Source organism: Ischnura elegans, chromosome 3 (assembly GCF_921293095.1).
Source record: "Ischnura elegans chromosome 3, ioIscEleg1.1, whole genome shotgun sequence".
NCBI classification, from domain to species: Eukaryota; Metazoa; Arthropoda; class Insecta; order Odonata; family Coenagrionidae; genus Ischnura; species Ischnura elegans.
This window is the reverse complement of record NC_060248.1, coordinates 114,035,653-114,060,112: the sequence shown is the minus strand read 5'-3', so window position 1 is coordinate 114,060,112 and position 24,460 is coordinate 114,035,653. Positions and strand designations below refer to the sequence as shown.

Here is a 24,460-nt window from a genome sequence, read left to right as displayed (position 1 = left end):
CCGTCACAGTACATCGGACGGAACGGCTAACGCGAAGGTTTTCTATTGCATAGAGCAAGAAACGCAAAACTACCAAGAAACCAGCTCGAGGTGCTCCTATAAATTAACCGGTAAAAAAACCCAATGAAACTTAATGCCTGATTTACAACTTTTTGATAAAATAGTAGTCAGAACTGGAATTCAGCTAAGAATAAGACGATTCAAAAAGAAAAGTTATGCTTCCCGAAGAATGTGGAACGTAATTCAGATACGTCATGCACATTGTTGGCCATTCACGTACGCTAAGCTCCAACATCACTCCACCGAATTTTTTATTTGGGTACTCGAAAAGGAAGTTTAAGCAAGCTCACCAATGGTACATTCATTTGGAAGAAATAGTTCTTGATGAAGTACAAGTTAGTGTAAAAGTCCGAGATAATCTCGTCAAAGTTATTTGCAACCTGTGACTGACGCAGATCGTCGTGCGTCTCATTTCATAATGCGTTTCTCATAACGTTCTCTTCCCTTCCACTCTGAATAATAGAGACAAATGAATAAGGAAATATTAAATCAATAAGTAATGAAAAATAGGGATAATGACTCGGAACTGGAATGAAAAAATAAAATAGAAAGAAAAAAAAACAATTGAGGAGGAGAAAAATTTTCCCTGCAATACCAATTGATAATCGCGATTGTTATGCAATAATTTTCTTTCTTTATCCACGAGTCATGAAACCTACGAAGGTGGAACGTGCGAAATGTGAAATCACTCCCGGAGACACGGAAATTAGCAGTTTAAAAAATAGTTTCCAAGAGCCATTTATATCTGTAATGAAGCGAAAAGTGGCTTGCAGGTAATAGGCTGCTCTATCCCTCCCAAGGTCGCCACACGACGATGAGCATTTTCAAAATTCATTCTCATTCCTGGTTCTCGGAAGGCAATCGGTTAGTCCAAGACGTTAACTACCACAAAGAACATACATCCGAAAGAAGTCGGCTAGTTCGGTTCGTAAGAGACGCCAACGAATCACTATAAGGACTTCCACCGCAAACCGTAAGTCCCACTTCAGAGTAAGAATGAATTTAGAAAAAGACTGCATTCATGATTGACACTTGAGGCGAAAGAAAGAGAGGACGCCATAAAAACATAGTGAGTGTTAGGCAACATACCTGGTGTCGACAGACAATTTTCTGCAGACGCACCTAACGCCTCCCGCCATCAATCCATGTCTCTTTATTTTTCTGAGACGATTAAAGTCCACGTGGTATTTTTCCCTTCGATTTTTATCAACATTTTGTATCCCATTTTCAAATTTGACGGAAATTCAAACGTCGCCCCACGACCGTTAACTCAAACATTCGCTTGAAGACTGACAATACACCCAATGAAAAAAATTTACCACGAACATCATTTGTAATACTCCCAGTGAGAAGCGACAGACTTTTCTTGCCAGCGGTGTGAATTAAATGAAGAGCGAATGATGTAGAAATCGTTCGCGATCGTGAGTTAATGGCGGGAATCCCATGGACGTCCCATAGGATGACAGAGAAAAGTGCCTCTTCCGTTTTAACTTTTGGTTTTACAGATTTTATCACGCATGAAAGTTAAGCAGAATTGTTTTTAATATGCGCATTGCAGTAACCGTCATTGAAGCATTTTCAACGCTTTTTTACCCTTCGAAGTTGACTCAGAATTTGAGGTGATAACTTTTTAACCCTCCCACAAGCCTACCCTGGTTCTAGGCTTCCCTTTCTAAAATTTGGCTCGCGGACTAATGTAATTTAGCTTTAATTCTTCACTCTTTAATTTTGGGGATGAACTGTTTCCCGGCAGCAAAAACTTCATGCAGTTTAATAGCAAAAATTAAAAAAAAATAACATTCTCAAAGCGAATATTTCATGTTGAAGAATTTTTTATTAACAGGCTAGGCTTCACTGCGCATTGAAGAGGGAAGTGCTTGATGGAAAGGGAGGTTTCCAGAATTCTTCTTAAGTACTCCATGGAGATCTACCTTAATCGGTAAATACTTAAACAAATTATTAAAGTCACTTCAATGAATCAGTGTGTCAAGCTTTCCACGGAAGACAGCAATTTTCGCATTGTTCGTCGAGTTAATCAATATAAGCCGAATTTTAAATTGATTTCCGTATGATTCTGTGAAAATTTCATAGCTATAATCTAAATGAATATATTGGAACTGCATTATTCTCGCAAAACGAAAAATAAAATCATGAATACAAGGGCATTTATTGGTCAGCAATGATATTGAACTCCACTCATAACTCACAAAACTTGAGAGACGCATAAGAAGTGAAGTCAACGAATATATTCTTTCGCAGAGTTCCCTCGCAAGTGACCATTTATTCCAAATGTTACAGTACAATCAATTTGCAAATACCTATTTACAGGCTTAATCGTTCATATCACTGAATAATTTCCAATGTTTTACCATACTCGATATTTGCGCAAGTTAAAGTGATGAGATGAGGCTCGAGAAAATTATTTACGTCGGGATTGCACAACATGCGAGACTACTTCGCACGATAAATGATTTCCAACTTGCGCATGCATTAGAAATATATGCGAGCCTTCTCCACAGGCGGGGAGACAATAAAAAAACGTGAAGGTACCAGATAAAAAGGTAAATTCCCTCGATGTTTCCGATGGATACATTGGCTGAAATACAGACTAAGCAAAAAACTACTAACGTGAATCCTGCGAGACAAATGTGTAACATGAACTTCACAAAAAAAAGTGTCCCTTATCATGGGGACTTATTTGAACACGTAAGTACATGCGTTACACACCTAAGTTATGGACTAAGCCATGAATATGTCGAAGCTTCAAACCTATTTCTTGCAGTCCACAAATGAAGAAATAAGAATGTATTTTTAGTATATCCCTTATTTTTTATTGAATATGTGGCGTCAATCGCATTGTTATTTCACATATATGACGCAGAGTCATATTATTGAATGTTTTCCTTTCAATATATTTAACAAGAATATAAATAATACAAATTATTATATCTCCATTGGTAGAGTTTTTATTTGGGAAATATTCGCTGACTGGTTAGCGGTGAACCTTCATGGAGTCGCCCGCAAGTGCATTCGACAATTCCATGGAGGGCAAATTAAAATTTTCCCCTTTCAAATTTTCGAGTGAGAAGTTCATGCTCCACGTTTGTCTCGCTGGATGCACGTTTGTTGATTTTTTGATAAATCTATATTTCAATCAATGTATTCCACGTAAATATTGAGGGAATATACCTTTTTAACTAGTAGCATCACGTTTTTTATTGTCTCCCCGCCTGTGGAGAAGACTCGCGTACATTTCATGCCTGCGCAAGTTGGAAATCATTTATCGTGCGAATTAGTCATGCATGTTTTGCAATACCGCCGTAAATCATTCAAATCATACCTTTTTAACGGGTATTGTCACGTTTTTTAATGTCTCGTATATCACTACACTACCCCGTAAGCCGCCTCAAAAAGCGTGTTGCTGGGGGTGACCCGTCAACAAATAAAAATGAAATGCTCGGACGAAGTACCGCCTAACATTTATTAAACTCCTTCGTTGTTAGGCGGAAAAACAAATTCCCATACCTATCCGTTCGCGAAAATATCTCTCTTAACTGATCATTTCTGTCGGCCATGCAAATGCAGCAGTAGCGGATACAGAAAAAAAACTCAAGGAGGAGGCGCAAAATGTATCTTGAGCTGCATTTACTTTTACCGTGATGAAAAATAAGTCGCATGCAAATTTTAAGCAAGTTTTATGTAAACTGATAATACACTTACACAAGACAATGACATCTAATGTTATAAAAAGGTTACAATTGTGGTTCTGCAATGGCGGCGGCTCCAAAAGGGGGGGGGGGGGGGCTCCCCCAATATTTATCCGCCGCTGAAATGTAGTGGGGTTCTAATGGTCTCCATGTCGCTCTTAAAGATATCCATTCTCAATTACTGAAGCAATCTAAGTCTAGCGCGTAGCCTCCGAGTCCCAAGCGTCTCCCAGTCTAATTCGTTTAACATAAGTGTAACGCTTTCTTTACGTCCTTAGCACTTTTTTGACGGATCACGCAGCTTTCCTTTGTATTTTATTAAGTTTATGGATTCAGTCTTTCTGTGCCGGAGCCCATGTACCCGCGGCATATTCAAGGTCTCCCCGCCGCCAGCGAAGGATTCCGTATATTTCTAATGTATGCGCAAGTTGGATATCATTCATCGTGCGAAGTGATAATTTTCTTCTACCTGTATTTGTATACCAATATCTCAAAACCTGAATCATTTCTTCACTCACCCGCCCGCAACATCTCCAGAAATAAACCGTAACTATTTCTTTCTGAGATCACTTGTTTCGTGTCATTTCACCTCCTCATGTCGGCTTTCCAATCGCAATTTTCCCAGAAATTATCCCATCACTTCTCTTCCCTCACACTATAAACCTCGTCACACTCCACTGCAACCACATATCGGACACTTGTATGTAACTACCATTTCCTTAATCGCAATGAAAATTCAATAAGTTCTCTAAGCTTTCCCAATCCGACTACAAAATAGTCCTCGTGCTCACTGATCACCTTTTTAAAGAACTTTTCGTCAGCTATGATCCATTGAGATATTCTTATCGATTATTCATAAATTTTGGGAAATAGATCAGAATATTTATGCTTGTGTTAAAAGACCAGGCGATCGGAGAATTGAGAGCTACGTTTAACCGATCTTCGGATTGCTGACTCATGATGATGAAGGAAAATACGATTTCAATGATGAAATGGAACAGTGGATTCGGGGGTCCCAGGGCGGGCCCCGCAAAGGATACGCTCTCGAGGACCGGGAACCAAGTCTGAGACTTATACGCCCGAGCCACTCGAGAGGGGGAGGACAGAGGAAGAAAAAAGGAATGGAGGCATCGCCGCGATGAGAGCCCGACGACACCTCCCGACGAGAGGGAAGGATAGGAAAGGAAGGGAAGGGACGAGGAATCCCGCACCGTCACAGAGGCGGGCGGGTCCTACTACTAACGAAACCAAGCGAAACGCTATTAATGTTCTAACAATCTTGGAGGATCATTCTATGAGGAAGAATGATCCAACGATCAAATCGTTAGATGATGAAATGGAACAATGGAAACGAAACCCTAGGGCGGGCTCGCGGGGATACAGTCCTGGGGCAGGGACTGTAAGCGCTAGCTTTTCTCCTCTGCACCCAGAAGGGGAAGGACGGGAAGGAGCAAGGAAGGAGGCGCCGCCGCGATAGGAGCCCGACGACGCCTCCTGGGAGGGGATAGGGAAGGAAGGGAAGGGACGAGGAATCCCGCACCGTCACAAAGGCGGGCGGGCCCTACTAACAGCGAAACCAAGCGAAACGCAATTAATATTCTACCAATCCTAGTGGATTTTCCTATGAGGAAGAAAAATCCATCGATCGAATCGGTAGATTGATGAAATGGAACAGTATTACTTATTTGTATACCCAATCAGACAAACTTGTAAACATAAGCTGATCCCTGGAATAGTTCAAGTGCTATACTAGAGTACCGCCAACAATTACAACAAGGGAAATGACCAAATCAACATTGTCTCACGATGAAACAATCTTCAATATTGGTTGTGGTTTCTGTATCACACAGATAAAAAATTAAACATTTGAGAAAGGGAATCACGCTGTCGAAAGAGGCGATCTGGAACAATACATTGTGATCGACTTATGCCATGCGTCAAAAAATATTTCCAGCAAACAATATTCCATGAGTGCGCCACTCATGGTCTTGATTGAAATTTGATCAACCCTTTAGCCGAATCTTATTCTAAGGGCACGCACATTAAGTAGTGTAATATGATAACAAATGTATAATTTATTAGACTTCAATTAGAGAATGTTATAACACAGAATACGCCCTTTCATTGACGATGCTTGATCACCGTGTAAAAAAGAAACACTAGCCATGGATATTTCGTTGTTATTTCTTTTTATTATTTATATAAATTCTATAGGGGTGATAAAAAACTAGATGATAGGTATGTATTGCAAATTACTTCCAACCAGAGAAGAAATGGGAGCGTCAAATTTCGACGAGTATTAAATGTCATAAGGAGCACACATTTTTGAACTACAGTGCATCATTCAGCGCATAAAATTTAAAAAACTCATGAAGAGCTCTCTAAGTAATTTCATACTTTTTGATTTGAAAATATGGAACCTGATGGAGGAGGACCAGAATACGTAGCAAGCGAAGGGGATTTGGCTGTGGAGTAGACCGGAGAGAGTCCGTTTGAAAGAGAGGAACACGGTAAGCGACTATTAAGTAATCCATATGAGAGTTACATAAGCGCTCCATTGTAACTGCTATTAAGTACTTAGGAGATTATCAAAGAGACGAAACTATTCGAAGAGATAGGTGAACGGTGGAGTGAATGGTATACGAGGATTGAGGGGATATTAGTGAGTGCCTATTCATAAATCGTATCTAGTAGAGGGAAGAATGTTTGGTGAGTGGGATAGGAAACGAATAAGATAAGATATCGGAAAAATGCTTTATATGCTACATTTACCGAAGTCAAGCCGCAGTATGTTACTCAGAGATGACGGTGAAAAGATTGGACGAGCGCCAGGTTAGAGACTCATATCGCGTAAGAAGAAAAGTTCTCCGAGAGTCGATGAATAATTCTGCCTCCATTCAGTTCATACCGATTTGTCAGAATACAAAGAAGATTCTTAAACTAATAATTAATTTATTTTCGTGAGCCCCTGCCCAACGAGAAAATAAATGTACATAACTCTTAGCAATGGAAAATCGAGCCATTAATAAAAACAAAGGAAAAGAATAAAAAAAACTAAACAAATACACCCTGTGAGGACCGCCGAAACAATAGAGACTATAAAACATAGCAATTATATTCACCATGACACATTCCGAATATTGTGCATGCACAATACAACACAAATTACACATCCCACATCGGTATTACAGAAATTCACGGTTTCAGGTCCTTGGTTTATACGCCGAGCAACGAAAAGAACAACACATTATACAATCGCAAAGAACAAAGAATACAAAGCACTGCAGGAACAAGTGTCTTTTTACGCAGTCACGCGCACGGGTGCAATGTTAAATACACCTCACAGATTGCTTAGGATAGGCTCTTAAAAAGCAAAGCATTGAAAACTATGGATAAAATGAAAGCGAATTGCAAAAAAAATAACCCCACCACACGCAGGGAATGAACTGACAATCAGATGTGACGACTCAATTATATTAGCGTAATTACATTGATCACGCTTGATCATCATCTCGAGCGGAAGAGGAGAAAACAGTCAAACCGGCGTATGCTAGAACGTGATCACTTTACAGAATTTCTTGAGTGCGATTCACCTTGAAACTGGTATTTTTTAACTCGAGTGAAACAATTGCATATTTATTTTAACTCAACTAAAATGACCAACTCCGTCGCGTGCAGCAAGAATGACAGAATTGCCAATAAACGAAATACAATTATTTCTTAAGTCAAAACAAGAAATTAAAGATAATTGTTATGTTTCCTGGAAAACCATTACTGAAATAAAACGCTCAATTATAAAAAATGAGGAAGCATGCCGATTGCGTGAAAATACATAATTCGTGACCATAATTCCCCGCGTGTAGAGTAATAAGGAAAATCATTCCATCGATTAATCACGCAATGCCCTTAGTCAGGTAGATAACAATGTAATATAGCATGAACAGGTGTTTTAATAAGTTTCTTTATGCCGTGTTAAAGCCTAAAATATTTGCTTACGTCATGCTCATATGGTCACCGCATATTATGTTTGTGGGATACTTTGGTAGATTCTCCGTTATGTGGGCCTAGACATAAAACTGAGCGAAGTAAGTTCGAATATCCCACCACCATGTATGAATATAATTCACCTTGACAACGTTTTTTTCAACTTAAGTGAAACAATTTCGTGGATTACGGCTCAAAATTTTCCCATAAACTACTTGATTTGAACCCATGCTCTCTAGCCACGAAGACAACACTCTACCCACCCCAAATACCAGATAAAGTTGAAACATAAGAAAAATACCTACTATAAAGAATATGGGACGGAGAATTTGCGATGTTTTCCTTTCTACTGCCATTCATACAATGAATATTAGGCATTTCTCTCATCACAAAGGCTACAAATTTTTAGCAGTTGTAGCAATCTCAATTTTAATTATACACGTTTGAGTTAATTACTTCATTATGATCATATTACTCCCATTTTTATGGCAGTTCAATTTTTAACCTATAAAACCTATAATCTGGTGAGATATAGAATATCTAATCCTGGGTGAAGCCTTCAAACGCCCCCAAACTAAATCATAGAGGTACGAGGCGGCCCAGAGGGGTATGTGCTTGACACTGAACGCAATCATTCCCATCCGTTTCCATTCCGAAGGGTACATTCCGAGTGGCTGCAAAGCAATTGGAATTTGCTGTGTTCGAAAAGTTTCACTCCAACGACTCATTAAGGGAGCTCACATTGTCGTCGGAATGAAAATATTCAAACATATCGTAGTACTATCGCGTTGCATTCATCCGGAATGAACCGTTCGGAATGAAAACCGATCGGAATAATCCCGATAAGTGCCTAGCACATCCCTCCAGGAAAAGTAACCAGCACCCCTTCCCTGAATGTGTGCTAATCCGACGCCAGCAGCTTAGTCTGAAGTGAGCTATATCATCGCCGACCAAATCGGGTTTAATTACTGATTGTGAGTGGATCAAATATGATTGTAAATAAAAAAATTAAATCTGACAAGGTACAGAAATTAGTATATCGAAATTCATTCTCAAAGGTCTGCAATTTTTTTAGATAATAATTTTTCTTTTTGGTCTCCACAGATGTCATTCCCGTACGAGATAAAAGACTTGGATCCGGAGACGAGTCGGGAGATGTCGACGCACTTCAGCGGTGGGAGAGAAGGATACGTCCAGGTGGGACCGGAAAAGTACCTCATCGGCTCCATTTACCGAAATCAAGCCGCGGGATATTACAACATGGAGCTCAGAGATGACGACCTGTGGGTGGTAACCTTCCCGCGATCTGGTACGCCTAGAATCGTGTATAACCTTATCGCGAAATGAAAGAGGGATGAATGACACCTGAATTTTGGCCATCAAAATAGTACCATCAAGAGGCAGTATTTCCCTGATGCATGTTATTTGAATGAGATGAGGATGTAATGAGAATTTGCCGTCGACTTTTAGAGAGGTGTTAAGAGGAGGAGACAGCCAGATAAAGTCATTTGTTACCATTTGTTGATTAAATTCATTCACCAGAGCGCGGGTTATCGACTTGATTGGTGGCTAGAGTATAGGCCAGACATCCAGTGTTCGGGTTCGAAACCGGCGGGGGTAGAAATGATTTTACATGGTGTGCCCGATCCCTTCTTTAATTGTGTTCGGAGGTTCCTCGAAATACAGCACTACGTAAGCCGGACGGAACGTTAAACCGTGTTCCCCAATGGAACCTTTCGTTAAGAGGGGGCTAATTCCTTCGCAGTGAGTGGTTGGAAACTTTCCATGACGTATGCAGGGTAAGCAATACCTACTTTTGTTGGAGAACCACGTCTATGACTGGGCACATTCATGGGGAGTGACTGCTCAGAGACGAATTATTGTGGAATGTGTCTTCGTGCATTATTCAAGATTTGTTACATCAGCCCTTTTCTACGAGATCATTAGGTGAAAAGAGGGGAACCATAAAACTTTGAAGTACAACCCCTGATCTGCCATAAATACACATAACTCTTGTAGAAATGCGGTAACGCAACTCGAAATTTTCAAGTGTAGTGAGATGAAAAATATAGCTGTTTCGCTGGTAGTCCCTATGTAAATGATTTGTTTTGCTGGAACTGTTTTGTATTTGGGAAGGACAGAAATCTGAGTTGGACGAAATGGGGATTTTCCTATTTCAGGCAATTAGCTAAATCTGTGGCAGGGCATGAATAACATCAGGGAATTGAGGAAACTAACTTAAGAAAGGGAGTGAATGGAGGAATGATAGCATACCAGGATCGCCATATTATGAAAGAGAGAAACTTAACAATAAATGTTTGTTGAACGAAATTACGATTTTTCTGACAATATTGGAACGCATAATTCTATTTTTGGGGTATTGTAATGAAAGAAATGCCTTTAGTCATTAGGCATATTACAGTCCTCAAATAAATTCAACAGATTCAGACGTTATATGGTGAATGTCGACATATTTAAATAAAAGCTGGTAGCACTTTTCTACATTATTATAATAAATAAATGTTAAATAAATCCTCACATCTCCAACCTCGCCTCTCATCTGAACCCAGCTCCTCACACTTACCTTCGGCTCAATGATCTGCCCCTACCATGATTTTTCTCTCCCTTTCCCAACCCACTTCCCTCTTCTCTAGTGGTAATACTTGGATCTGGAAACGGCAACAGCAATTGAAAGTGAGCTTTATGGCGCTCCGTAAATGGCATATACGGTAAGTGTACTATTCAATACAAAGAAAAACAATTTCAATATTAGCCTTATGTATTCCGTTAGCATATCATCCTATGGTGATTGACATTGTTAACGGGTCCTCAGAAGTTCCCATAGCAGGGGCGGATCCCGGATTTCTTTCTGGGGGGGTGGGGCACAAGCGAGGCCGTATCCAGGATTTTGTTCTGGGGGGGGGCAGAAGGGTACTTCGTAATAGAAAACGAACGCAATGATAGTGGACCGTATTAAAAATCTTGCATATTTTTTAAGAGTCTGGGGGGCACGTGCCCCCGTGCCCCCACCCCCCCTAGATCCGCCTATGTCCGATAGCCTTTCACATATATCGTTGGTGTCACACGAACATCATCAAATAAATTAATTTTGCATACCTAAACTTTTACTCATGATATCTACTAGTGGTTTCATATGGTGACTGGGTCCATTATTCGAATCTTAAACTAAAAATCTATAATGCATGAGCACCTGGGATATTAATTGCTATCGCACGGCAGTCAAAATAATGCTGTCTGAGTTAAAATGCCTTGATTGAGTATCAGTTTCAAGAGCAGCAAACCATTTCTAGCAGAACGCAAAGTGAAAAACAGAGAAGTATGGCTACTGATATGCTAATAAGTCTGCAAATTTATATCTGATTGCGCTTAATGAGCATTACTATTACAGTATATATACACTACAGCAGTTGAGAAAAATTGCAATTACTCACGTTCTTTAACATTTAGATCTTAGGATTATGATACTTTTCAGATAAAAACTGCAAACGGCTAAAAAAATAAATGACCATATAAAATACATCAGTATGTCGATGGCGGAACCAAGCATGGCAAATGCGTGGAATTGAGGACGCCGAATGACTATTAAGACTGATGTGTCTCTGCATTCATGACTGATACAACTTTCTATCCGTATTTGAGGAACTCTGGAGGAACCCGTAGCACTGGTCCCAGTCTCGCGACTTGTAACCGTATAAGGCTCAACTCGAGAAAGTCCAAGTTTTCCCTCGTACCAAATTATTTCGCGTTGGGGACATTGCTCGATCATGCCAGAATTTTCATTCTGCTTAAGTAGCAATCTATTCAGAACTATGTAGGTTGAAAATAGTAAACTAAGTGTATTGACCGCTGGGAAAATATATTGCATGGCGTAGCTGAGCGACGAGTAAACAAAAACACTCACGAAAGGAAAAAAATAGTTGCAACATCAAAAAGAAGTTAAAAAAAATGATGATGCAATGTCGTTAATGACATAAATACGTAATTTCTTTAATCAAACATTACTGTAATATTAATCTTTAACTCTCAAATTTAGTTATTGCCTTATTTTGAATGATTTATATTTTCATTGAGTAAGTCGTCAGATCAGATGCTCTGAAGTGAAAGGCTATGGATTTTCAAAGACCGGGATATTCCAAAGTGATTATTTCCCCTTGCACATATCTCTTTGGCATTTATAGCCAACAGGATCAGATGCTATGAAGTTCAATTTATCATATTTTTTATTGCCATCGATTGCTCCTCGAAGGAATGTTTCTTTAAATACTGATCTGAGTGGTAGCAGGTGGGAAGAGCATTCGGTTGCTGCTCGAAGGGTTCCGGGTTCGATTCCTGACTGAAGCCTTTGGACACCCCCGCTAAAATCCTTCAAGTGCGAGGGGACCCCGGAAGAGGAACTGGCCTCACAGCCCTGAATTTGAGAATATCACACGCGTGTGGTTAAGTTTGGGGTGAGCTCTACCCTCGCCCATCCTATCATGCCTTCGTGATGAATCGTGGAGTGAGAGAGAATCTAACCTGCATCAAGAACTAAAAAATTGAATGCAACATCTGACATATCGATGGCTAAGTTCTAACAACACGCATCTCAAAATTTGGCCAGTCTGACTTAACATTGCTAATACTGTTAATAAGCAATAATATTCAAGCAAAAAACAACTTCTGTTTGCAAATGTGTACTTCTTTTTTCAGTTTTATGTATTTTTGGTTTTAAATTCCAATTAAAATTATATACAATTAAAAAAATTAATCTTTTTTTTCTCTCCTGAAAAGCTGCTGTTTTTGAGATACGTGTTGTTAGAACTTTGCCACCGATATGTAACTTTGGTTCGGCTAGCTCTTTTTCAAATGTTGTAAGAGCTACGATATCTTGTATTTCTTTGAAAGTGGTCCATAAGTGCATGCGTATCAAGAGAGAAAAAAATCGGGAACTTCGAAAGGATTGAGCGCTAAAAAGGATGCAACGAAACGATAAATTCACAGCATGTGCATGTTAGGGCCGAACTTACGTATTTTACTCTTTATTATATGAATATTATTTCATTTTTGCACTCTTCCATGTCTAATGATTTCTTATTTGCATATTCCTGTTTGTACGTGCTAAGGAACAACCTGGATGCAGGAGTTGGCATGGCTGATCAAAAACGATCTGGATTACGATACGGCGAGCAAGAAGATGCTCATCGAAAGATATGCCTTCCTCGAGTAAGTACCACTCGTTTTGGCAAAGTGTAAAAGCTTTTAAAAAAAATAGGAAGAGTCTCGTATTTCGAGCATAAATGTATGCCCGCTTCATCACCGAAGGTATAGTAAAGCGTAAAATACTAAAATAAAAATAGATGAACGCGCCTTAGAAGCCAATGTAAAATATATATTTTCTTGACGAAGGATATAAAGTTTGTGCATCATATTTTTCCACGCTCTCACTAACATGGAAGTTGTCGGCATTGGACGACATGCTGCCACTTAAGTGACTAGATACATTTTGTAATACTAATTATTCATCGAGAGATAAAAGAGAGCAATCAATTTTTTCGCCGGAATTTTCCTTAATTCAGCCTACATGCGGATTATTACTCAAAAATCATTCAAAGTATAAATTGAGTTGAAGAGGCAGACACTTTGTGGAGGTCCATTTAAAAAATAAAGAATCGTACTATGCACTTTTCCTCGTCAAAACTTTATTGCACATGCAGTGCAGTGAAACATGTCGACTCTGTTAAAATAAATGTTTTATGTGGAAAATTGCAAAGTACTATTCCTTATTCTTATTCAAAGTATCAAAAGTACACAACGTAGCTTTCATGCGACTTGGACAAAAACCTTGAGTTCCTTGATATAAAATTCTTATTTGAAATCATCATACCTCTTTCAGTTGGAATAAAATATTAAAATAATATATGAACGCTACAGGAGCGCAGCTAGGAATTAAGGCTAGGGGGGGTTTATGCGCAACTAATACTAGGGGATATGTAAATCCCCGTCAGGGTAAGCGGGAGGTGCGCGGGCCCTCCCACAGAATTTTTTTTAGATAAATGGTTCAAAATGGCGAGTTTTACGGCTTCCTGAGGGATATTTTATTAATCCTTATAATATTCTATAAGTAATATTTATCCATTTTAGTGAAATGGATTAAATTTAAAATTTCTCTGAGCTCTGAAATTTCTCTGAGGGGGAGGGATTTTATCCCCCACACTCCCCCTAGCTGTGCTACTGGAACGCGGCACAGTAACCAATATTAATTTCTTATTTGAAATCATTATGCCTCTATCAGTGATGGATTACGTAGGAGAGAGGGCTGCCCCGTAATTTATAGCAAAATGGATAAGATGGTAGTTTTCAATGTGGCTCCCCAATGCAAGTTTTTATTGCGCCAGCTTAACGAACTATAAAATTCACTAACTCTTGATTAACTTTGTAGTATTCCACTATAAGTTTCCTGGATATCACACAATTACTTGTGCCACTTCTTTTTTATAGAGCGCGACCCGGTTTTCAATGAATTATCATCATCTTCAGGCGCAAATTATAAAAAAGAAAAATAAATTAGGATCGCGCTCTGTAAAAAAGAAGTGGTATAAGTAATTGTGTGATACCCAGTAAAACTTAACAAACTATTTTTAAGATAAATCAATATCTAAAAGCCACTTATCAACTTATGTCAGACCTCTGACGAATAATAACTGGGAGTTATTTTAATACCACCTAGGCGCCGCGGTAATTAATGAAATCCCCCAAAACAACGACCTAAATGCACTGTGTTGGCATCCTCGCTGAGCCGCAAGAGAATAACTCTTTTTTCATACAATTCTCAATAATCTACAATAAATCACAAATGTATTGAACATTAACGCAGGTTTTTTTCCACGTCGCATAAATTTACTTTGTGTACTTTTGCTACTTTGAATAGTAGATGAGTAATAAGCCGCATGTAGGCTGGAGTAAGGAAATGTCCGGCCTTAATATTGCTTGCTCTCTTTTATCTCTCGAAAAATTATCAGTATTACAAAATTTATCTGGACACTTAAGTGGCATCATGTCGTTCAATACCTACTACTTCCGTGCAAAAATATGATGCACCAATAATATGCCTTGATAATGGAAACCTCACATGTTGATGGAAAAGGAAATATGAGAGATACCAACAAGAATGAGAAAAAAATACATTGCCATTTTCCTTGATTCCATACCGAGTAACAGAAAGGGAATATATTTTTAATCTGACTATTAATGCTATTTCCGTCATATTTGAAAATCGCTATTCGTATTTATTTCACCTAAATTTCGGATTTTTTTTGTTAAACGATTGATATGTACAATAATTTTAACTTTCCTATGCGTAACTTAGAACTATTCACACGTAAGACGTATGCCTAGGTGAAGGCGATAATTGAGAAAAAATAGAAGCATAACAGAGACAATTTATGATTAAAGCATGGGCGTACCCAGCGGGGGGCAGAAGGGAGCAGCTGCTCCCCCTAGAAGCGAAAAAAAATTCGGTACAAAACGACAGTTTTTGAACAAATTTTCTTTTGACGAAAAATAATATTAGTACAAGACATGGAACTAAAATAATTTTTTTTCTAGAAAATAATTTTAAAAGGTCATAAATCGTTGCCATAATTTTCTTAAAATTTTGGTTTCATTAACCTTTTCTGTGCTGAAATGTCACAAGTTCAAGGACCACGGCTTACCCCCCCCCCCCCGATTTTTGATTCTGGGTACGCCCTTGGTTTGAGGTGTGCATGATCTAAAAAATTCAAATTGATGATTATTCATTCCTCTCCTTGCACTAGTCTAATATTTTCCTTGCTTAAATATTTTGCAGAGTCAGCATGCTACTGACAAAAGTATTGATGAAAGAACTGATTGAAGAAAGTCATCACGACCCGAAGTGTATAAACGCCCTGAAAATGATGAGCGAGCCGGGGTACGATGCCGCAGCCAAGATGACTTCACCAAGACACTTCAAGACGCACCTCCCGCTCAGTTTGCTGCCACCGAAACTCCTAGACACCTGCAAGGTCGTGTACAGAGAACCCCAATATGCCAGCCATAAACTCTTCTAGGATAAATTAAATGGCGACGAAGTACGCTTATCCAGGGGCGCAGCTACGAATTAAGGCTGGGGGGGGGTATGGTGTGTGTGGGGGGTATTCCATACCCCCACACACCCCGGTATAACTAATACCGGGGTGTGTGGGGGTATGGAATACCCACCAGGATAAGCGGTAGGTGCGAGATTAGTAAATTGCGGAATTTTAAGATAAATGGTTCAAAATGGTGAGTTTTACGGCTTTCTGAGGGATATTTTATTTATCCTTACACTATTCCATTGGTAATATCAATCCTATTAAGTAAAATGGATCAAACTTAAAAATTTCTGTGAGCTCTGGGGGGGTTTTATCTCCCAAACCCCCCCCCCCCCTCGCTGCGCCACTGCGTTTATCGACTCCATTTACAGATTAATCGAAGCGATAACTATATATGCTCGAAAGGTTATGTTATGACGACCTTGGTTGTCATAGCAACCGTTGAGTGTAGATCAATAGGATTTTATTTTCACCTTCCCTCTGATTTTACGATAAAAACGGAGCAAATCAATAAACGTTATCTTGGAAATTCGGCAATAAAAGAACGAAATGTTCGTGTAATCAATATCAAAATCCCATTCAAATTGTTCTCATTGGGCAACGGTTAAGCCAACATTCAAATTGGGCAACGGTTGTACAACTGTAGATCGATAGGATACTATCTTCTTCTTTCTCCTGATTCTACGCTAAAAATGGAACAGTGGACAAATGGAACAAACGTTACCTTGTAAAGCTGCCAACAAAAGATTGCAACGATAGTAATATCCCAATCAAAACTTCATTTAAACTAACATTTGAAAGTGAAAGTGAAGTGTCAATTGAATTAATTTAAATACTAGGTGCCTGCGTAGATAAGTGAAAGTCATTCTACCGAGGTAAATTATAAAATTCATTTGGCCATATAACTAAACTAGCTTATATAGTTTTGATCAGTTTTTGCGACCAAATTATAATTTTATGAAAGTTTCAGACAGTCGTCAACGCGCTGGGAATTCCTCGAGATGAATAGAAGTGGAATGAAGAGTAGCCGTGAGAAATTATAAATTTAACAGGTAGCTGGAGCGTAACAATCGCAGCTAAATCAAGAGAAGAAAGGCAGAAACTGGAGCATGCAGAACAATTGAATTTTCCGGACCTGAGAGAATGGAGAAAGTGCGGTGAAGGAAATGGCGAAAAGGGGCCATTTCTCTCGACAGCGACTTGGCATTAGCCACCTCTCAAGCATTTTTCATCGCCACACAAACACTCCATGAGTTGAGTGAATCGCTGTAATCGAGAAGATATTCAAAGTCACATCTTTTCTTTCTATCATTTTTCCAGTAGTTCGTCTTTGATAACAAAAAAAAATTATTTTATCTTATGAAAAGTAAAAAACTTTGTAATTCCACACGAATTTATTTAAGTAAAGCCAAGGACCAACCAACCTAGGAAGAAGGACCTACTCTTCTCTGGTACGACCTAGGTCTCGGCGTGTCACGTCATCATCTACATTTGAATGCAAGACAGATTTAAATTAGCTTGTTATGGGTGAGTGCAGTTAACGCTAAACTCAAAGTTTATTCTGCACAATCGTTGGGGTGGGGAAAAATTGATGGAGTAAGAAAGAGGGAACCGGGTTGTTATGAACATAAATCACACTGTCTGGCGATATCTGGTGGAAAATATTTATATCCATGAGAATAAAATAAAATGGTAAATTTCCACACAATTTTATTTACAAAATACCGACCCGGTTTCGACCTTGATAATGACAACACGTGTCGAAACCGGGTCGGTATTTTGTAAATAAAATTGTGTGGAAATTTACCATTTTATTTTATTCTCACGGGTTGATATGGCCGCAATGGTGCTGGCTCCCCACCCTTAGGTCCCGGGTCCAAATCCTATCGGTGGCGCTGATTTTTCACAGAATGCCTACAGGAATGCTTTGTGGAGGGCACGCATAGCACTGTCCGTTGGATAAGACGTTAAGTTTTAAGTCCCCTTGGCGCCTTTGGTTAATATCAGGCTAATGCCGAAGCCGGGTTTCTCCCTACTAGCAAAAATGACCTCAGCTGTCGGTCGCCTCCTTCAAATACTATACCAGGAGGAATGGGTTTTAGTTCCAGATAAACTTAAGATAAAAACTCAGGAGGGTAACAGGGTGGAGAAAGGAGGGAGCTCTGCATAAGTTATGGAGAACTTACATTACTCTTTACTTATCGATTAAATTCATTATTTATTGCAAAGATATGTTACGCTTACATGAAGGTATTGGAACACATGCTACAGAGATAAATACGAAATGCTACATTAATTGAGGCTAGTTCTAAACTCTCCTAAGGATATAATCCTTTCCAATTTTGCAGGTCATATACGTGGCAAGGAATCCCAAAGATGTCGTTTTATCGTATTACTACCACAACCGGAAATATAAATCCATTGGCTTTGAGTCGGACATGAAGACGTATTGGGACTTTTTTAAGAGAGGCCTAAGTAAGAGTGACCCTATTTGGTTGTTGAAATCCTATCCTGATATTTGTGAAGACAAATAACCAGACGTATATTTTCCTTCCAACAGCTTTTTGGTCTCCGTTTTGGAGTCACGTCAATGAAGCGTGGGAGAGAAGGAACCATCCCAATTTGCTATTCATCTTTTACGAAGATATGAAAAAGGTGTGTATGCATGCATTTATTATGTACCTACTCTGATAAACTTGCGTTCGCGGGGTATTTAGTGCCGATATTGGACTTTGGAAGAAATTTGATCATATATGAATTTTTGTCGTGATGAAATCGCCGTGGCCTGGGCATGAGAGCATTATGGAGCTTCTAATACGTGTCGATAAAAACGAAACAGGGAAAAATAACCTGTTATCGCAATTAAATTGATTAACTTATGGATGGCTGGGCACTTATATTTTTGGTAAAAAATTCACTTCGCGGTTCAACCTACCATTAAGTCATCGAATTAACATTTAAGGTTCTCTGTTATCACCTGAGAAAATACTGAGTTGAATATCCGAGTAATTCTATTTGCGTTGACGATAAATTCTTTATGCTTTGTATCAGTTTAAAATCAAAGACTTAATTCATACCGTGGAGAATATACCTCCTCCCCCCCCCCCCCCCCAAAAAAAATCAGAGAAATAAAAAAATATTAAAACTATAGTCTAGTTTTGACATATGATAGTTTAAAGTTTAATGATGTAAAAAGTTAAATATAACATAAAATAAAGGAGTGAAGGGCCAAAATGATGTAAAATGTATTTCTAGGCATGCCATTTTCCAAATTATTTTCCCGGATACCCGTTACCTGTCCCCACCCAAGGCCCCTTTATCCCTCCACCCCTCCCAAGCCCATTCCTAGTTACGCCGCTGCGCTACATTATTTTTCCAGTACTTCCTACATCTCGGAGGGAGGAAGGGGGTCTCCCCTTAGGGTTCCCCTGTATCCAAATGTGTTTCTGGGAAATATAACATCTACGTTTAAAGACATGCCGTAGAAGCGCACAAAGCTAAATGCGAAGAGTGGAAAACCTCAACGTGATTCAAACCTCACTTTCTTAAAATAAAGTCTGTAGTAACCATCAAACTGTTTCTTTTGCTTTGGTGAAAATTTTACATCATTTTTCATCAATTATGAAGATTAAGTGAATATTTATAAATTTGAAAAGTTTAGCTGTAGTATGCGAGATATGGTGTTACGATATGATGAACTGAAGTGAATAAAAGTTTTTTACAACCCAATTTTTAATTCGCAATGTAATTATTTTTCCAAATAAAAATTAAACAATAAACAAACACATTTATTTACTTTAGTTTGGCGATTTGAGTTTACCAGACAAATGTGAAAAACCACATATATTAGAAAACACGGAATAGCGTACGATACCGCTTGGATTTATCGCGTTCTATTAACACTTACGTAGGCAATTACTGATGGGTAACGTTTCCGAGGGTATAAATTTAAACATTACCTTCGGGGACTTTTCTAATTTAGGTTAAATATCCTTGTCCTCTGTAGTGAATTTCCTTCAAGCATAAAAAATCCGAAGATTCAAACTTAATGGACTGGAATTTCTCCATATTGAAAATAAATACTGTACCTAATATCCATTATAATATATATATTCGTGGAAAATTGATAACTATTTAGTTCAATATTTCCGTCAATCATTCGAATCAAAAGGGTCACCGCATATCCTCGCTATTTTTCTTCCATAGGACTTACCGGGATCCATTCGCAAGGTGTCTCAATTTTTGAACAAGAAAATGAACGACGACCAGGTAGCCCAGCTTGCCTCACATCTGGACATAAAAAATTTCAAGAGCAACCCCATGATCGACACATTACCGGAAGAACTCAAGGGAATCGAGAAGGAGGGTGAAGAATCCTTTATCCGGCAAGGTGAGTTATTCCTTCCGGTAAGACTTCCTTCATCCGGCAAAGAAACCAAATATGTACCCACTTACGCTCAGGTGTGGCTGATATCGGGGAGGAAGCCGGAGATGGTGACAGGTGATGGCATAAACGACTCTTTTTGTGGAGCTACCTCACCGCTCACACCACACTCCGGAGAGCCGCTCGCATAGTGCGAGTCACCAAAGCGTGCGTTTCTGGGTTGAGGGGAGGGGCAGTGGCGCCGACTCCATGGGGCCTGAATTCGTTAAGGGGGTGAGGAAAAATGTGTCAGGCTTGTCGATTATCCCCGGACTGAACAGATATCGAGATTCGAGTTATCAGGGTCCTAATTTTGATCATGTGTATCTTCTAAAATGCTTCAAAAACTTAAAACTCACTACTTATAAAATTTACCGGGGCAAGATCCCAGGTATGGACCGCACCACATATTGTTTGTAAGTCGACATCCCTGGGGAGGGGGTAAGAAGGGAGTGGAAGAAAGGGGAAGAGGGGAAGGTGATGAGGGGGGGGGGGGGGGGGTTTCAGAACGAACATTTAAAATGCAACATTTCCCAGATCACAATTTGAAAAATTGATTTCAAATGAATCACGTATTGCAGCGTCACAATGCTTAACATGTGATGTAACTTAGGAACTATTTCTACCGGTACGTTACATCTTTCATGGAAGACGGAAAATTTGTACGTAAAATGTACGTGTTACCTTTGACCCGAAAAACGTGCGATGAGCCTCATGCGGAAATGAATGAGGAAGGAGTCGTGTGCACATGAAGTACGACTTCCAACGTTCACGAATCCAACACGCAGTGTGCGCTGAGTGAGTCGTGAGCGGTGGAATTCTGACCTTGCCTCGCACACTGTGGGCCAGGAATATCATTTGGGGAAGGGGGGGGGGGGTTTCTACACCAGGGGAGAAAACTAAAAAAAAAAACAGGTAAAAAACTAAGTAATGGGTTTTTAACTAATTTTAACATTTTTCATCATCGAAAAAATTTCATTTGTTAAAAAATATTTTTCATGATTTAAATATTTTCATGATTAGTAAATTCATGATTTTTCAATATTTTGTTTTCTCTTACGAAGGAAAAAAAAGGGCATTTATATTTCGGAGGTGGGGTCCGGACCCCCCCACCTGGCTACGTCACTGTCGCCAGGGTCTGATTTCATCCAAAAATTCTCCCCACAACCACGTTATGAACTTATTATTAGTCAACAAATAACAATTTGCTTATGAAAGCGAAATTTAAGAACCATTGAGCATAAGAAGAATTTTACCACTATATCGAGCATAAAAATATTATCTTGTTACATCCTCTCTAGCAAGTGGAGCGATCAAGGGGTTCAATCCCCCCCACCAAAAATTTAGAGGATATATGTCTACAGTGAACCTCCAAAAAAAAATTATATTACATAAATAATAATAAGGGATGCTCTTTTCAAAGGTATCAATTAATTTATGTGATAAATTCAGAGCCTTGAAGAAAATGAACTTGGATTTAAGGGGAAATGTTTCCCTCAAAACCCCCATCCTCACCTAATCACCAGGATAAGCCACTTCTGACCCCTTGCATTAAAATGCCATAGCCTAAAGGAACAGCACAAGCATGCTTTGAACCTTTACGTGGTTTTGCTAGATGGCTCCGGAGTAGTAACACACCTCACTCCTTCAAAACCTTGTTGAATGAATATAAAACAAAAGTTGTATCAGGCAAACAGTCAATGAAATAAAAGAGATAGATCACTACCACAAAGCTCAGCAGTGGTGAGGATATGAAATAATGGCCAAATACACGGGTAAAATTGTCAATTAAGCCATTTTCTCCCAACAACAACCCTGATTCTGACTGGCATGTTGCAGTTCACATTTTCACCCATTTCGAGCCCATCAATGAGATGGTTAGCAACTACTTGTTAGGAATTAAGGTGCCCAGCATGATTAATGATGTCAGCGATGCTCAGCATTATCACTCGCAACCATAAGCACTGCAACATACAAACAGTGCTCTTCATTGATGCAACCGAGTAGATAGGAGTATTTTTATGGTATGGGTCACACAAATTTAGGCATTCTATTTGTACTTTCCATCGCAAATATCTCAAGAAGTATTGAGAGTTGGCGGCTGAAACAAAATCTACACTTCAAAGGAATCTATTTCCCATCAACTTGCTAAAATTCGAACAAGATCTGGTGGTGACACTAGATGGAATTACCATGTTAGTCAGCATACAACGATTTGCTAATGGCTGCAACCCTATGCAACAAAAAAGTGCTAAAGTTGCAATCAAAAGGGTCCTTAAGTCCCCATGTCTTTCCCTGACTTAACACACTATTGTACTATATTCATGGGTGATCATACACTAGACATTAACGATTAACTACATGAGTTCTATTAATTTGAAGGTCGATCCGGGCAATGGGAAGAGAGCTTCACCCCAGATATGAAGAAGGAAGCAGATGAGTGGATAAAGAAACATGAGAACAAAACAGACTTGAGGTTTCGGGTGTGACACATGCCTAGCATCATTTTTGGTGACCTGAAATCTCAGTCAGTGATACCATTATCACCATCAGTGTATGGAAAAATATTTAGCTGTCTGAAATTTCTGAAGCAAAAAATAAAATTCAAAAATATGTAAATGGTAACTTGTCCACCGGATGAGGTGTGGCTAATATGAAATTCTGTATGATTACAATTGATACAAAACATACTAATAAATTATATACTAATGTGTTATAAAACTATGAACATGGAATACTTCTCTCTCATATGATTTGAACACACTGTCTTTCAGTGATGCCATTTGTAGCACAGGAAAATATCACCCCATTCAAATGCAGAGCTACCTTCCCTAACTATCTGCAATTATCTGTTACAGATGAAGAACTTTGAGGCAACCCACTTACAGTCATAACCCTCCAACTAATTTTGATAAACCGTAGGATGCCCCAAAATACCTTTTGCCTATTGCTAAATATCAAAGAAATACTCGACAAGCAAAACAACACTCAAACTTTGAAATACACACAGATTACCGGACTCACACAATGCATTTCACCACATTGTGGCATGTGCTCTGGTCCATCTCAATGCAAGAGTACAGTTAATGGGGTGGGTAGAAAAAAAGACTGTCGTAGGGATGCATTTTTCCGATATCCATATGGCAAAGCTCCGGTGAGGAAGCTGAGGAATCGGGGTGAGTGGGTGGGACGATGGCGTGATTGCAGGGGTTACGAGTCTAAAAACCACTGAATGCAAGTACATTCGTTAAAGTACCGGAAAAATCCAGACAGAATTGAACAAAAATTCAGGTAATTAAATACTGACATACCAACTGAGTGCAAGCAAAAAAGTAAACATGAAAGTCTTTTTTCAAATAACACCAAGTAAAGCAGCTAGGGATGGATTTGGATCCAAATTCGTGGGAGGGGAGACATCACGATACCTCCACTGCATAAACGCTCAACAACCACCCACCGAATCAAATCCACTCATCTAGATAGCCCTTATAGTACTAGATGAGCGGATTTGATTCAGTGGGAGACTGTTGAGCATTTATGCAGTGGAGGTATCGATTACCTGCGTCTGAGGAAAATGGAATACCCCCCTGCCGTATAAAACTTTTAAATTACCCATTCTGTCATTGGTACCTAAAATTCAATTTTTATTCTTATTAATAGATGAAATTGAACGATTTCAGAAATTTACAGATACAAAAACTATTAAACTAATAGAAATTAAAAATATTTGATAAAATTTGGCGGGGGTCAAAATTTGGTAAGACCGTTTGCCTGTCAGGCCCTTGTGCCCCTCCTACCCCCAGAAAATAACCCCGGATCCACCCTCACTTGGAAGGGTAGGTGTAAGAGGAACAAGAGAGAGGGATTAAATATGACTGTGTGGGTTCATCATTCCATACAATATTGTGGGGAAGGTTATTGAGGAACATGTTCTGTTAAGACTATATAAAATGATGAAAATGATTTTGCAACTCAACTTAAGGCATTATTTAGTATTAAGGTCTTCTGTAATATGTAGATCATTGCAATGTTTTCTGATGCATACAGCAGAACTTATGCATATGAGTACTTATTTCTTGTGGTCTTATTTCACTTGTTGGTACAAGACTTGGATTGAATGGCCGGGTGTCCTTTGATAATAATAATGCATACTCATTGAATAATGCACTCACACT

General features: G+C 39.1%; 1 protein-coding gene across 2 annotated transcripts; it reads left to right on the top strand.

Annotated features, from left to right (window-relative positions):
- Positions 1–770: 770 nt before the first annotated feature.
- Positions 771–23,013, top strand: LOC124156385 (sulfotransferase 1C4-like). 2 transcript variants are annotated; one of them, XM_046530912.1, is made up of 8 exons: positions 776–1,033; positions 8,856–9,060; positions 12,875–12,974; positions 15,598–15,793; positions 18,211–18,337; positions 18,423–18,517; positions 20,069–20,252; positions 22,668–23,013. In XM_046530912.1, exons 2-8 carry the CDS (start codon positions 8,856–8,858, stop codon positions 22,772–22,774), a joined length of 1,014 nt encoding a protein of 337 aa, XP_046386868.1. In that variant the 5' UTR covers positions 776–1,033; the 3' UTR covers positions 22,775–23,013. The 2 variants fall into 2 exon arrangements, with proteins under 2 accessions (XP_046386869.1, XP_046386868.1); XM_046530913.1 differs by lacking the exons at positions 18,211–18,337; positions 18,423–18,517 and having other exon boundaries at positions 771–1,033.
- The last annotated feature ends 1,447 nt before the right edge of the window (positions 23,014–24,460 follow it).